Genomic DNA, 16,319 nt, shown 5'->3' with positions numbered 1-16,319 from the left:
ATTAGTCTTTGTAGCCTGCAGAAATGTTAAGTTCTACACAATGGTATCGTCCTTGCACCAGTAGTTCTATTACTGTTTCTCCTTTTTCCTCAATGCGATCATGTGGTGAAGAAACTTGGGATGCACTCTAGCATTATATCTCCGGTTTCTTTTATGTCACATATATAAATGTGACTCGTCTACAAAGTACATAATCCAAAATTTCTTTTGTAGGAGTCAACCAAGGTTTCTGAGTTAAATCCTAATGCAAAGGTATGGGGGAATCATATGTTACATTTGGAAGCTAGTGGTGCCACTGATGGTAGCGTGAACAAAACCTGGGAAGAAATACCTGACCATCCTCCAGATTCCTGCAAAGAAGGTATGAATAATAGTTTAAAAAGCTTCCGTTCTGGCTGAAGTAAACCCAGTCCAGAACTTCCGAGTAATGTCACAAATTTTCTAATGTAAGACATAAACATGAAAATGATTAAGAAAACAAGGGTATTCTCAGATTTCTTCCAGAATACAATTCTTTACTGAGGTTTATTTATATAAATCAGTTATTGCAAATGAAAGTTTAGACCTCCTTAATGAAAAATCCGCTTCAGACATTTTCTTGTAATCCTTGCAACAGGACTGGATGCCAATGGTGATGGTGACAAAAAGCAGCAAAATGCAGTGTTAACAGAACTGCAAGAGCCAACGCTAACAGTTCCAGGGTCGGACCAAAGAGATATGAACCCTTTGGCTCTAGATAATTCTGAGTATGAATCGATACATGAAACCACCCAGACAGGTAAGAAAAGCAACTTTCTTTATGCGTCGATAGAAATTAATTGTAAACTCTTTATCTTGTAACTGAATAATGAACATATACAGTAGAACCTCAGTTGCAAATACCTCGGGAATGGAGGTTGTTCGTAACTCTGAAATGTTTGTAACTCTGAACAAAACATTATGGTAGATCTTTCAAAAGTTTACATCTGAACATTGACTTAATACAGCTTTGAAACTTCACTATACAGAAGAAGAATGCTGCTTTTAACTATCTTAATTTAAATAAAACAAGCACAGAAACAATTGCCTTGTCATCCTTTTTTTTAACTTTCCCTTTATTTGTTTAGTAGTTCACATTTAACACATACTGTACTGTAGTTGCTTTTTTGTCTCCGCTGCTGCCTGATTGCATACTTCCAGTTCCAAATGAGGTGTGTGGTCAGTTCATAACTCTGGTGTTCATAAATCTGAGATTCTACTGTACTATATACAAACATCACAGGAAATAATCACTCTCGCTCGTCAAACTAAACATCTTACAGAATGTTTTCAAAATCTAAATTCTGTCAAAGTACAGTAATTTTCCCTTAAAAATGAACATGCTAATATAAACATAGTCGGTTCTTGTACAATACTGCATTTTGTGGGTGTTAAATATCTACAATAAGTGTAGGTAGGTGAGCTAATAAGTGTCTAATACTTGTGTGAAGCAAAAGACAATATTAGTCGGTATAAATACTTTTTAAAAATATGAATTTTTCACTTATCCTAATGTGTTGCTTATCCTCTCTTTTGTTTGTCTTATGAAACTGTTTCTCACACATTCTTCTGAGTCCCCCTTGTTACAAGCTTCTTAATGAAGCTGTAAATTACCAAACTTTGTAGTGGTCTGTTTTAGTAAAGTTTTCAGACTACTGCAGCAGGGTCTTGCCATACTTACTGTTAACTAGCTCTTTTTTTTAAGTATATATTATAATAATTATATAGCATAGTGTCAGGAATAGAGTCCAGTTCTGACTGTTTAGTGGCATAACCACTAACAGCTTCAGGGATGGGGGGAAGGAAAGTGAAGAGAAATGGGTAAAGATGAAGGAAGAAAAACAAGACTAATAAGGGTGGTGGGTTCTAGAGATGAGCATATTTTTCTGCTGAATAGAAGAGATTACTAAACAGGCAGTAAATAGTAACTGAACATTTAATTTATAGCATGTTTGGTCTTTGTACATACCTGCCATTGATCTCATTGGGAGTCTTCACTCTAGAGTGATTGTTGTATGTAATCCTAAACTTGTACACTAGCCAAAAGGCAATAATTAGAAATGGAATTTGATCTTCTTGACACAGAGTTTGACATTCCTGGTCTAGGAGACACAAACGTAACATTTTACAACGAGGGGGAAAATATATTGGCTGATCAGATGTGGCTGTAACCATTCGTACATCAATTACGTTTACAAAAATGGTACTATAAAATTGTGATTTGAGTTACAACAACTACATCTTTCCTTCAGAGTTGTAGTGTTTGTGAATTTGGAACACGGTGGTGAGGGCATTGAGAACTGATCCATTTTCACCAAACTTCATTGGACTTCGGCCCCCTTCTGACAACAAAAAATACTACATGATCTCAGGAGAGGGCACTGAAACCTGAGCCGGCCCGAGCCCTGCCACCCCATGGGGAAGGGAGGGGAAAAGCCGAAGCCCAAGAGCTTCACCCCGGGCAGGGCACCTGTAACTTGAGCCCTGCTGCCCAGGGCTGAAGCCCTCAGGCTTTGGCTTCACCGTGGGGTTTGGGCTTCAGCTCTGGGCGGCTGGGTTCGGGTTACAGGCCCCCCACCCGGGGGTGGTGGGGCTTGGGCTTTGGCTTCGGGCTGGGCCCCAGCAAGTCTAACGCCCTCCCTGGCAATCCCATTGAAACAGTGTCGTGACCCACCTTGGGGTCCCAACCCACAGTTTGAGAACTGCTGGTACTTCACTGCACTGCTTTCTTCCTATTTGCAAGGGGTTACTCAACCTTGAATTTACTTAAGTTTCTTTTCAGATGCGTTGGATTTGGTTTTGTTTTCCCCTCTATCACACTTACACAAGTATTTACATACCTTACCATCAAAAAAAAAAGGGGGAGTCTTTGTAGCACCTTGGACTAACAAATTTATTTGGACATAAGATTTCGTGGGCTAGAACCCACTTCATCTAGCGAAAGCTCATGCCCAAATAAATTGGTTAGTCTTGAAGGTGCCACAAGGACTCCTCGTTGTTTTTGCTGATACAGACTAACACGGCTAACACGGCTACCACTCTGAAACCTGATACCTTACCATATGCTTCCAGCTCTTCTCTAAAGCTCTTCCAACTGCTTGTGCGCACAATGAGAGACTTAAATGACATCCAGACACATTGCCTTATTAATCTTTTATATTCCTGATGTAGGGATTATTTATTCCTTACTTTTCTGATTGGTAGTCTTTTTTTTTTTTTTTTTTTTTAAGTATTTAGCGTTCGAGTCTTATTAATGTTGAAAGTGTAGGCTACAGCTGACCCTGGGTATGACATTTTGAAGAAGTTACTTTTAGTACTTTCCAGCAGAATTCACTTTTAGATTTCACTGTTTCTATTCGATTTAATCATACAACTGTACATCTTCCATACTTAGGAGGAAATGACCAATTACAGCCAGAAGGTCAGGAAGACCTACGAGAAGTGCTTAAAAAAACACTGGAGTTCTGCTTATCTAGGTATGTATAATAATACGTAAATATGGGACATCATAGGATAGGTAGGATCCTATTATATATTACTTTCTGTCCTCAAGACGTGATGGGATCTCTATCTTCCAAAAGTAAAAACTTAGTGGAGAGGAATAGCAATATTAGAGGAAATGATCCATAGAAAAAGTCCAGCATGTAATGCTACTGATACATTCTGTAGCTCAAACGGAAACAATGGATCCAGTGCAGAAATTACTGGATCAGGGTGGCGGCCTGTGTTTTATATAGGAGGTCAACAGTAGTTGCTTCTGGCTTCTAAAATTTAGGAATCTACTGTTCTGAAATTCATAACCCAGTTTCATTCATCATATCTTTGTACTACTTAACCTAAATTCACAAAAAAGGTAGTGAAGAGGATAGTGAAACTATTATGAAATAAATCAAATACAATTCATAAGGTGGTTTGTTTCTGTACCAGAGGGCTTTGATATGCTTGTGCATTCTGCCTATGCATCTGTATTTGAGATGAAGTAAATAATTCCTTTCATCCTACATGTTTATGAAACTAATACAAGATTTAATTTAATTTAATAGAGATATCCTATCTCCTAGAATTGGAAGGGACCTTGAAAGGTCAAGTCCAGCCCCCTGCCTTCACTAGCAGGACCAAGTACTGATTTTGCCTCAGATCCCTAAGTGGCCGCCTCAAGGATTGAACTCACAACCCTAGGTTTAGCAGGCTAATGCTCAAACCACTGAGCCATCCCTTGTGTTACCACTTAAAGTTAACATCCACTTACAATTGACCGTCCATTGAAATAGTGGAATTTTCATGACCTTCCATATTCAGGAAGATGGATCACTTGCCTCTTCCAAGTATGCCAGCACAATTTGTAGCAGTGAAATGGCTAATGGCCGGTGGTAATTCTAAAAATTCGTTTGAAGTGGAACAGCAAAATAATGGTGTTGAGTGGTTCTGATGGGAAAATGAGTGAAAATATTCTCTCAAGATAAAGGATGCTGTAAGAATCTGGTACTTCCTACTTTATGGAGATGGCTATAACATTCCACTGTGGGAGTTTGTTGTCTTTGCAAATAATCCTTTTTGCCCATGATGAATTTAATGGGAAACCGGGATTAACCACTTATTTTTCCTTCCAACAGAGAGAATCTTGCCAGTGACATGTACCTTATATCACAGATGGACAGTGATCAGTATGTGCCAATAATGACAGTAGCAAACCTTGATCATGTCAAGAAACTCAGTACTGATATGGATTTGATTGTGGAAGTGCTGAGATGTAAGTAAATGGTGTATTTTGACAGCATTTTGTAGCTCATACTAAATGCTTTAGGACATACTAAATATTTGCAACTTAAATAAGGCCACTTAAAACTATTGAACATTAAGAATGTTCAGCCTTTCATCTAATGCTAGCACATGCATATTTCAGTGCCTTAAACAGAATTTCATGGTTGCTAGTGTAGTTTTAATTAGTTTAAGGGTCTATCTATACTGTGACAATGAGCATGTTTAAGATGTTTGGAAAGTAACCACATTTTACACTATGACCCTTTACACAAACAGGATCAAAATTGTTTAAAAATAGTTTTATGTAAACAGTGCAGGCAGATCTTAAGTGACTAGCACTTTCAGAGTGTAAAACTGCTTCACTTACTGTTTTTCTAAAACCAGATTTTTTTCCATTTCCTCTTAGCATTGCCTTTAGTCCAAGTGGATGAGAAGGGAGAGAAAGTCAGGCCAAATCAGAATCGTTGCATTGTGATTTTACGTGAAGTACCAGAATCTACACCCATTGAAGTAAGGATATTGTAGTTCCATAAAACAAATAATGCTTCACCCTCTTGACTCAGGAATTAGCATTCTCCAGTTGATGATAAGAATATGGGATTTAACCTACTTTTTAACATTTCTAATGAGATTGCTAGACTTTGGTTTATAAAGTCCATTAGAATGACCTGTGGTGTTTCTCTGTAGAAATGCATGGTTTCAAGAACATTACAGTAAGAGGTGTTTCACATGAACTTTTGTAAAGGGCTAAAGCACTCAAACTGCTATTGAGACCATACAGAAATTCTTATAAATAGATTTAAATGCTGGTCTCCCTCTATAGAACCATGTAGGTCCCTTACACTAGGGACCTATTCAGGTTAGGCAGGTGACCATGCCTCCACAATAGATCAGCAGAGTACTTCTCTATGGCCTTCCTCAGCTTAGAATCTCCCTCCCTTAAAATACTCTCTGCTTGCCTCCTTTACAATATGTTCCAGCCTCTTTGCTCTGGGGCAAAACTAGTAAATGGATGAAATTGTGAAAAGGAAAAACTTCTAACAGAAAAAGTCACTGGTGAAGCTGGAAGCCCGTCCTTGTGAGTGACTTCAAGTGTCAGAAGCTTTTCTGTAGCACTGAGGCAATCAGCTTAATATACACTAGTTAGTTGGAAGGAGTGTTGGTGGTCCAGTGGATCTCTAATTATGGAACATGAAGAAAAACATTGGAGGGAGGGGGAACAAGGGGGGAGGGGAGTGTTTCCCTATGCCTGAATAATGAAGGAATTCAGTGCATATCTTTGAAGCAGATTGGACTTGAGATAGTAGAAAGAAGATGGAGCAGCAGAGGGATCCTTAACTACTTCATTTTGGGGAGCAAGAAGGAGGCAGAGAGACTTAACACAGGATGGGAAAGCATAGGAATGAAAATGTACAAGAAATTCATGTTGAAAGGAATGAAATGTATTATTACTGAAGGAAAAAGTAATAGGAAATAACAATGGACTTTAAAATAAACAGAAGATATGGCAAGTCTTCCTTTCAATAGGCCAGCTATTTTAACTTTCAAAGTAGTTAGCGAAGAGAGACATTTCATGTGCGTACAAAGTTCTTACATGGATGTTTTCCCCCTGTCACCCATTTGCAGATTATCATAAGATGTATTGATGCTGGAACTGTGTAGCTGATCTGCCTTGAACACTTGCAAAATAGCTGTGTGAACCACTGGCTTTAAAAATGGCCAAGACCTGTCAGAAGCCAAGTACACAGTGTAGCTAAACACACTAGAAACTACAGTAGATGTTAATTGCATACATTTTCTAGTGTAATGGAAAATTATACAAAGTCTGACCAAAATGTTCAAAGCCGCTGTCAGGTCTTCAGAGTCGCATCATGGTTCTGATATTGGCTTTTGGTTCTATGAATAAAAGAGAATGGAATATTCTGTGCTTTAGGCAGTACAATTGTAAATTGACATTGAAAAGTATTTTCGCTTCTGTGCTGCCAAAATCCACTATTTTGAGAACAGAAATCCTGCATTTATTCTCAAATGAAAGCCCTCTAAATACCTTTGTGCTCCTGTTTTTAAACAGTACTTAGAAGAAAAATTCCAGTATGGCCTTGGTAATGCAACATTTCATATTCCTTTATATTAAAAGTAAACTTTAAGATTAAGCATTACTGCAGGTATTTTAATCTCTCTCAGTTCTTAGTCTAGCAAGCTGAAAAGCATTTTTATTCTTCTTGTTTCTTACCAGTAGTTCACATTCAAAGTTCTACACTTCACCTTTCTTTTTTTTCATCCATTCCCCCCCAACTTTTTCTTAGGAGGTTGAAGCGCTCTTCAGGGGAGATAATTTGCCTAAATTTATCAACTGTGAGTTTGCCTATAATGACAATTGGTTCATTACATTTGAGTCAGAAGCTGATGCACAGCAGGTAACAACTTTTTTTTTCTCAGATGTAAAATAGTTACACAGTCTTTAGGATGCTTCAGGGCAATAGCAAATCCGGGTGGGCAAAAATCCATACGTATAGAAATTTTTTTGTGAATATTTCTAGTCAAAGAAATACTGCTAAACCTCCAGTTAGTAATATCAGAAGTCTGATGTTAGGTAAACATAACCAGTAAGAACTTAATCCTGTGTGCATATGTTCTGGTTTCCTGTGAAATACTTTAACTTTACTACAAATGGTGATATTCTGTAGCATAATAATCTTGAAGCATCACCCTATCTTAAGAAATAAAATATTGATTTAGACTTTCTAAATGCCTTTTTAAAAAGCTGTGTAATTCTATATCAAATTTAACTTCAATGACTGAAGTGTTCTAACTTGCATTGACTGTTTATGCAATTACTTATCTCCATTTAGTACTGGTGATACTTCAAATATAGCAATAGTTCTTGGTTTATCAAAACTCCTTTAATACTAGTTGTGTTAAATTAATATTCGTAATGGATATTTGACAACTTTTTTTACAAATGTCAATTTTATAAGGCTTACAGATACCTTAGAGAAGAAGTGAAAACTTTCCAAGGAAAACCAATTAAGGTAAATAAAGCTGTTTGTACTGTTTTATTTACTACTAACATAATAGGTTGATATACTTAAGTAATCTAACTCTATCTTGCAGGCAAGGATAAAAGCAAAGGCAATAGCTATAAATACATTTTTGCCAAAGAATGGATATAGACCTCTGGACATGAACCTCTACACACAACAGCGTTATACAGCATCCTTTTATTTACCTCCAGTATACAGTCCCCAACAGCAGTTTCCTCTGTACAGCTTAATTGCTCCACAGACCTGGTCTACGACACACAGCTATCTTGATCCAACATTGGTAAGTGTTTAGGAGCATGAGAAGCATTTGTCTACAGCTGCTGCATGTTCAATTGTTTCAGGAAGAGTGTTTAACATTCAGTTTGAAGGACTGCATGTGGGAGGTCACAATCTAAGTTCCACTCTTCTGATTGTACGTGGTGTGGGTTTTTCTTGAAAGTGGACATTGGCAGTCCATATTTTGGAGTATGAGAGCCTCTCTTTGAAAGAGGCATCTGGTTTCTTCTTCTTTTTTAAATAAAGAAAGGGAGGCTTCAGAAGTTACTTTCCTCATGCTTTAAATTCAAATAGGGTTTTTTGTTCTAAAGGTTAGACACTTAAGAATCCTCCTCTGAGTAATAGTATTAAATACTTTTTTAAAAGTAATCTTCATAGCTTATGTGCATGAGTGTATTTATAAATCCACTTCAATATTATGTGTGGAAAGCACCTAACAGGGCTAGTTGAAAGGGGATAATCTAGCACATCAGTTTAAAATTTAAGATTTTTCTCTTGCAAGGTTAATGTGCCCTATTTGACATATCCTGACAGTTGCAAAACTAACATCTTCATTATTAGGTTTAAGAATTGTTGATAATCTCTAAGGAAGTACTGATTTAAAGAAATCTTACGTTTTCTATATTCAAAACTAGCAGCAGCCTTAGGTCTACGTTGCTAGTGAAGTCACATTAGCTACTTGACAGACCCCACATTCTATGTATTCTACTGTCTTTCCTCCCCCCACTTACTCTTGCATCAGCATTCATGTCACACTCCCTGGCAGTACCCAGCCCAAGTCAGGGAAGCTAATGATCCAACCAGCAGACCAAATTTGGTGATGAATCCTGGTTATGGGCCACCTGAGGCATGTTGTACATAGGTGAAGAAGAATGTGTGACTTAGTGCCATATCAGAATTACTTCAGCCAGCTCCGCTCTCCACTTGTGCTTCTTGTTTGGGCAGTTGTATTCATGCATGCAGCTTTTTGTGCACACACTGGCTATGGAGTGTCATTGATTGGTGGGGTCCAGGGTTGTCACAAGTGGAACCATCCTTCCACCCTCATATCTATCTTTAATTGAGGTTAAAATAAACTAGGGTAGCAGTGCTCAAAATTAGAAAGACTATTTAGAAATCTTGGCAAATGATTAAAGTCTCCTTGAACGAACTCCCTGTGTATTGAAAGGCAAGATAATTAGGAAGTTGTGGTGAACACATTTGACACAGGGAAAGCAGCCAGAACTCTTTGCAGTTGGTGTTTAAAGGGAGCTATAGAATGGGAAGGAGACTTGATGGAGTGCACGTTCATCTCTGGACACTCATGTCCTGATTAAGTAACACCTAGAAACTTGTTTGTTTGTGGGTTGTTGTTTTTCGTGTGTGTGTTTTTTGTTTTTGTTTTGGAGATGTGGACAAATGAAGACTCAGTAACGGCAGTAAGTGTACCACTTTTAAGCACGGTCACATTCTTGGTGTCCAACAGTATCACCGGTTATGTCAAAGTCAATAAAAGCATGTTGAGGGTTCCATTAGAATTGGAAGGAAAAGACATTCCATGAATGGAGAACGATGATCGTAATGAAATGTTTTCAACCTAAGGGCCCTTCTGAGGAAAGGATACTGATCATTTAAAAGACTCTCTTAAAGATTTGATTTGAATTAACCTGAATAACCATTTATTTACCTCGTGCATTTCACTCAGTTTGGACAACAAAAAATACTTGACTTTCTGGTTCTTCACAACTAGTGCCATGTTGCAGTGTTTGGATTACAAACGCTGTAACTTCAGAGCAAGCCTTTTTCACTGAATCTTCACTTGTATTAATAGACTTTGTAAAATCTTTAATTACCTAAATTTGAAGCCTAAAGTATTGAACAGTTTCACTTTTTTAATCCCTTGATGATGATGGCCTGTTTGCTGGCATTTTATTTTATGCTAACAGTAAGTTGTGGTGTGAAAATTGCACTGTTAAATTTCAATTGTCAGTGTTTTGTGATGCTCTTTGCATTTCCAGACAATGCTTTCTCTGTTTATATATAGTTTTCAGTTGACATAATGTAGCCTCCAATTCTTTGAGAAGGACTTGGCTCTGTTAAGCATTTATGTAGTACTCTTTTCATAGCTGTTTGAAAGTTAATTCTCAAATCATCTTGCTGATGCAAGTATTAATTCAGACTATGGTCTTACTGTTACCACATTCAGTGGTGGGTTGTTGTGTGTTTTTTTATTTTTTTTTTGAGCAACAAACTTTATTTTGAACTAATTAGGCAGGAAAGACAATTTTCTTGGTGCTTGTGCCATTGTAAGAAGTAACCTTAAATTTGGGTTTAAATTTTTAACTAAAACTATTATTAGTATGCTCAGTGATAGAGGGAACATTAGTAGACGGTGGATAGGAATAGTAAAAAGGAAGTCTAAAATTTAAGAGTCGCACTTTGACTTTGGTAGCTCCCATTCAATAAGCATTCTATTATGTCCTCATTTTCATATTGGGAGCAAGACCAACAGTAATACACCTGTAGAGTGGTGCCGTACAACATGAAAAATTAGAGGGTTCCTGTAGCAGACTTTTGGTAAGATTTTCTCAGCAAATGAAGAAGAGATCTAACATATGGAGAAACTGTAAGCAAAAGGTTGCTAGCCTTGACAGTCAACATGTTTTGTATACATTTGTAATATTGTATTTGACTAAATGTACTTTAAGAGATCGTGTCTGAAGTATTGATACGTGATTACTATTGTTGAATGCTTGTAGTATTAAATAGGTCAATGTATATTAACTGATTAAATAGTAGTTTCCTTGGCATACTGAATAAATTTAACTTACCTGTTTTACTGTCTTTTGCATATTCAATGAAGATTTGTGCCCACTTCTTAAAAGTTGTACTAACGAGCTAACTGAACATTCCAATACTTACTGTGAACTCTGAACAAAAGTTTTTTTACACCGTCCATAATTTTCAAATATGGATGTCAGCGCTGTTCAAAATCATTTGTGCGTCAACATAGCAATCACAACTATTTTTACCTTCAAACGGCTAAAACGTGAGATGTGATTGTATCCTCCTATTTGGCACACTTGAAAATGAGTATTGGAAAGTGAGCTTATCTTACCACCACCAAAAAATGTAACATGAATCTATAATGTATTCTGCAGTGGGATGGAGTAACAAGGTACTAGAAATACCAAACTGGGATGTTGGGGCATAATATTATCCGTTTTGTTTCCTATTACCTTTTTACACTGTGCTACCTAATACTATTCCTCTTCCAAAGCTGAATGGCTTCATGTCCTCCTTCCACACATCTCATTCTTCTCTGTGGCTGTTCACTCCTGGGACTCCCTTCCTGACCCTGTCTGTCATGCATCCAGCCTTGCCTTAAACGTCTTTCTCAAAATGCACTTATTCCATGAGGCTAACACTTTAATCTCCCTCGAGTTATCTTTGAATCCAAACCAGTAAGGGGGGAAACTCCTAATCTTCGTGAAGCATGAATTAGTTACTTAAATAGCCATGTAAGCCTATTGCTGTAGTCTTCTTCCTACCCCAGCTGAATGTTGTCGCCGTCTTGACATTGTAAACTCTTTGGGACATGGACACCGTTTTACAAGTCTGTAAAACTCCATGCATGTTCTAATGCTTTAGACTTTAGGAAACATATCTTAGACCACATAGGAGAAAATTATATTAATATTACAAATATATTTTACTGTGGTCTCCAGTTGTCATCTTTTGAGCATGCGTAATGGCTGTTTATAAACTTCCTCTTGAATGAGTTTGTCATGCATGCACTGGCCAAAAAATGTTCTCTTGTTACACAATCTTAAACTAAAATGAAAAAATAAAATCCTTTTTGGAATACTGTCCTGCGTAGAATGACATGGGATATAGGTTTAAAAAATAACTTTAGACATTCAGAACAAGCAAAGAGGACTAGATCTTAGAAATAAAGGGAATTAACCTCCAAATTTATCTTTAAAGAATATCATAGTTGCTATTTTGACAAACCCGTGGAGGTTCAAGACCTTTTGTATAAACAAGTATTTAATTTTCCACTCTGAAAATAAACAATCAATTTGGCTATATAGTATGTAATCTACAAATGTGTGTCCACACAATGTTTTTATTCTCTAGGTAACGCCATTTCCCAATGCTGGATTTATCAATGGCTTTACATCACCAACCTTCAAGCCCCCTGCTTCTCCGTTGACTTCACTCAGACAGTATCCTCCCAGAAGCAGGCAAGTTCAGCCAAATAAAAATGTATTAATCATTTTTTAAAGTATCTGTATTCCAGGAGTTCTGCAAGTTACTTTATTCTTCATAGTTTAACAAAAATCTTTAACTTGCAAAGTGCACACTAAATTAAACTTGCTGTAAGATTAAATATGGCCAGATGATACTTACTGATATCAACATAAAGACACAGCAATATTAAAAGTGATTGATTGCACTGCTGTCTCATAGCTCTGAACTGGTCTGCTATGTGCATGATCAGAGTTTGGCTTCTTAACTTTGTAACATTTTCAGTGGGAACTTAGATCTTTCTGTAATGCAGATTACTAAAATGGTTTTTCTGGACTGGTTTGTCACTTCAGCTCTGAGAATACTCTATTTAGAATGTCTTTCATGAAGTCCTTGGTTACTATTACGCTATTTGAAATATAATTATCAGCAGATTTATTCATTATATATTTAAGTTTAGAATAGTTTTAATCAAGCACGAAGTTAGACTAGAAGTTCTAAGGTTTAATTTTGCTAAAAATACTTTACATGTATCCAAATGAAAATCCATCTCTTTTTAAGAGGATGATCAATTTATAAGGATTATATAAATATACAATGAAGTGCTAAGCCGTTCACGTAACCATTTTTTAATACAATGTATTCCTGATTTGTAGGAATCCTAGCAAATCACATCTACGGCACACCATACCCAATGCAGAAAGGGGACCTGGGCTTCTAGACAGTCCTACAATATTCAACTTTTCTGCTGATCGTTTAATTAATGGTGTCAGGAGTCCACAGACAAGGCAGCCGGGGCAAAACAGGACACGGATGCAAAATACTACTACAAGTTATACCAAGAGGGATATAGGAACTGGACGAATGGAACAGACTAATATTGACTCTTCCCCTGGCTTAGGAAGAGGAAGGTGAGAGATTTTAACAGTTCATATAAATACCCTCTGTGGTCTGCTTCTGAGTATTTATTTGTATACACAAGAGTAAACACTTGCAAAAACAGGAGTAACATTAAAAGAGCAATATTTAACTATAGCTATGTCTTTTCAATATAATTCAGGCTCTGATTGAGAATTTTTTCTCTGACCATGTTCAGTTGATTAACTAATACATTAATGTTAAATAACAGAGGTAACCTGTTGTGGCTGTAAAATGTTGAAGTTCTAACCTCTTTCGTGTTCGTTTTTGACTTGTGCTAAAATCATCTGTTTTCTAAAATTATATAAAAGAGTTATATGGCTTATAGAATCTCCAGGAAATATTTAAAAGGGGGCCCAGTTTAAGTGCATTGGTTTTCTTAAGTGACTGTTTAAAAATGGCACTTTCAGTTGGTCCTGCTTACTGTGTTAAGTCGTAACTGCAAGATTGAGTGAAATAGTTAACACTTTGCACTCAGTCTAGTACTGTAGATAATTCACCTAGGAATATGTGAGCGGGATTGTATCCCAGCTAATACATAATATAGTTATCTTATATACTCGTTCCTAAGCCAAATATTTTTGGTAAAAAAGTGACGCATCAAAGAGGGGATTGGCTTATAAATGGGTCTACACCAAAATTTGATGATTTTAAACTCTATGGTAGGGATTGGCAACCTTGGCACACGGCTCGCCAGGGTAAGCATCCTGGTGGGCCGGGCCGCTTTGTTTATCTGCCCCGTCCACAGGTTCGGCCAATCACGGCTCCCGCTGGGCACGGTTCGCCACTCCAGGCCAATGGGGGTGGCGGGAAGTGGCGGCCAGCACATCTCTTGACCTGCGCCGCTTCCCGCTGCCCCCATTGGCCTGGAGCGGCGAACCGCACCCAGTGGGAGCCGTGATCGGGTGAACCTGCGGACATGGCAGGTAAACAAACCCACCTGGCCCGCCAGGGTACTTACCCCGGCAAGCCGCATGCCAAAGGCTGCCAATCCCTGCTCTATGGAATCATTGAATATCTAATACATTGTCATTTTGTTTACCTGGGGCATCTGCCGGCATGGAGCCCCTCAACTCCCTGTGGCCATGGTTCTCTGTTCCCAGCCAATGGGAGTTGCAGGAAGTGGCGCGTGCTCTTGTTTATTGGATGATTTTGGGTGTCCCTGAGACTTCCTGATAGTTTTAGTTAGAGTTGTACTTTGAACAGGGGAATTCTTTGATTTAAAAAAAAAAGGGGGGGGGGAGAGTAGTTTTGTCTTGTGTAAACTTCGTGCCTTTTTTCTAGTATTTTGTATGAAGCTTTTCTTCAATCATGTTTCCTCTTAATTCTTACTAGTCACGGTCTCTAAAATAATGACTTGTATAATAAGCCTTTAGCATGAGGGTGACTGTAATAAGGTAATTCAAAAATAAATTATTTTTATGTCACATCTAGGCAAAGTTCTGATGTTAATTGTATGTTCTCTCTTCTAGGAAAAATTCATATGGCTATCGAAAGAAAAGGGAGGACAAGTTTACAGTGAGTGTTGTGAAATATGGGTAACAAAAAAGAACTTGATATCAAGATTACCATGAAGAATAACTGATAAGGCTTAAATAAGATGTTGCACAAGAAAGCATGCATTCTAATAGTAAACTAAAGATAACTGCCTGTTTTGTTAAGGAAAATACATCTAAATCCACATTAGAATACACCACGTAATGAACACCAAATATCTGGGGCGGGGCATCTGATTATTAATGCATAAGGTTTGAGAGAATTTGAAATGCCACGTTTTTTTAATGATACATTACCCCCATTCTTACTACTTGTGATGATACTTCATCTGAATGCCTGTATATTTAAACTTCCAGGGAGAGTTGACAAAGTAAGTACAAGGATTCCTTGAGATTGACATGCCTCATTTGGAACTTGAAAATCACTAATGCACCATAGTAGAATTAAGAGTTAAAGAATTAGTTATCTTACAGTGATTAATTCATATGCAATATCAATGGTATAACTGGAACACCTGTTAAAATGATTGTAGTATGATTCAGCTCTAAAAACATCTTTGTACAGAAGAAGCTGCTAAGGTGCTTCTAAAGTTGGCAAGGGGTGAAATCAGATGGATTTCAGAGGGAACACCACACAAAACACCTCATTTCAGACACTAGTGAGCTCCTTTTACGATGGGTGGTTTATGAGCATAGTTGCCATTTACATAAAACTCAAGGAGTGGGATTTGAATGTGGCCTGCACTAACAGTATTGAAAGTTGCCAAAAAATGCTGTTAATCTGTAACTTAATACAACTTTAATTTTAGGCATAAATAAAACATCAGACTTGAAGTTTGAAAAGCTTGGGCTTACACCAAAAAATAACTTTACAGTCAGTATCTGTAACTCTGTTGTGGGACCTGAGATTTGATTTAACTTTATACCCACAGCCTTTCCCTCAATTCACTTATTTAAAACTTCATTGCCATACCCCATTTGACCACTGTTGCAACACAGTTTCTTGGCAGATGACTTCATGAAGTTTTACAATTTTTTTCCTTTTATGATGTCTTTTTTTTTTCTTCGTGACATTACTGCAGAACTATACTGAAGGAGGTGGCCTCTGCATAGTCCCACTTGTGGGATTGGTGCCTCGTGGCATTGAGCTGTGGAATCTTCTAGACAGCAGGGTCTGTTAGTTAAAGCTCCTCCCAGAAATTCAAATAGTATAAAAGGGAGAATGGGCCCAGCTGCCCTGGAGTTGTTTTTTAGCAGCCAAATGTGCAATGGTCTTGGATTATACATGGTGTCCTTGGTGCTTCCCTTTCTTTTTCTTCTGTCCTTTCAGTTGCTACTTACATTTTAGATTGACAGGTTGGTACAGGTTTGTTTAGTTAGCAGAACAAAGAAGAAATGGTACCCATTAGGCACAGGTACTGTCTGGACGACCTCAGGAGAGCCACCTCATTCACTCCTGCTCATGGCAGTGACTCTTCAGGCCCAGTTGACCAATTCTGGCATCAGATGTCCAGCATCAGCTTTACTAGCTAAGGTGGTGTTTCTGACACCAACTCCCCCGTAGGACCTGGGCCTT

The 16,319-nt window shown here is 37.7% G+C and overlaps 1 protein-coding gene across 5 annotated transcripts in view; it reads left to right on the top strand.

Moving 5' to 3' along the window:
• The window catches only part of LARP4B (La ribonucleoprotein 4B), a 109,592-nt gene that overhangs the window by 63,203 nt on the left and 30,070 nt on the right, over window positions 1-16,319 (top strand). For 4 of the 5 annotated variants that reach the window (XM_005308083.5, XM_024101025.3, XM_065582828.1 and 1 more), the window contains 11 exons: window positions 214-361; window positions 617-778; window positions 3,413-3,494; window positions 4,632-4,768; window positions 5,186-5,289; window positions 7,086-7,196; window positions 7,758-7,811; window positions 7,894-8,103; window positions 12,219-12,325; window positions 12,986-13,240; window positions 14,720-14,765. In XM_005308083.5, coding sequence (XP_005308140.2) covers window positions 214-361; window positions 617-778; window positions 3,413-3,494; window positions 4,632-4,768; window positions 5,186-5,289; window positions 7,086-7,196; window positions 7,758-7,811; window positions 7,894-8,103; window positions 12,219-12,325; window positions 12,986-13,240; window positions 14,720-14,765 — 1,416 coding nt within the window. The remainder of the gene's footprint in view (window positions 1-213; window positions 362-616; window positions 779-3,412; window positions 3,495-4,631; window positions 4,769-5,185; window positions 5,290-7,085; window positions 7,197-7,757; window positions 7,812-7,893; window positions 8,104-12,218; window positions 12,326-12,985; window positions 13,241-14,719; window positions 14,766-16,319) is intronic. The other variant, XM_065582829.1, reaches the window with a different exon arrangement.

The sequence above is a fragment of the Chrysemys picta genome, chromosome 2 (assembly GCF_011386835.1).
Source record: "Chrysemys picta bellii isolate R12L10 chromosome 2, ASM1138683v2, whole genome shotgun sequence".
NCBI lineage: Eukaryota > Metazoa > Chordata > Testudines > Emydidae > Chrysemys > Chrysemys picta.
Note: the sequence above shows the minus strand (reverse complement) of the source record. Positions and strands in the feature narration are given on the sequence as shown.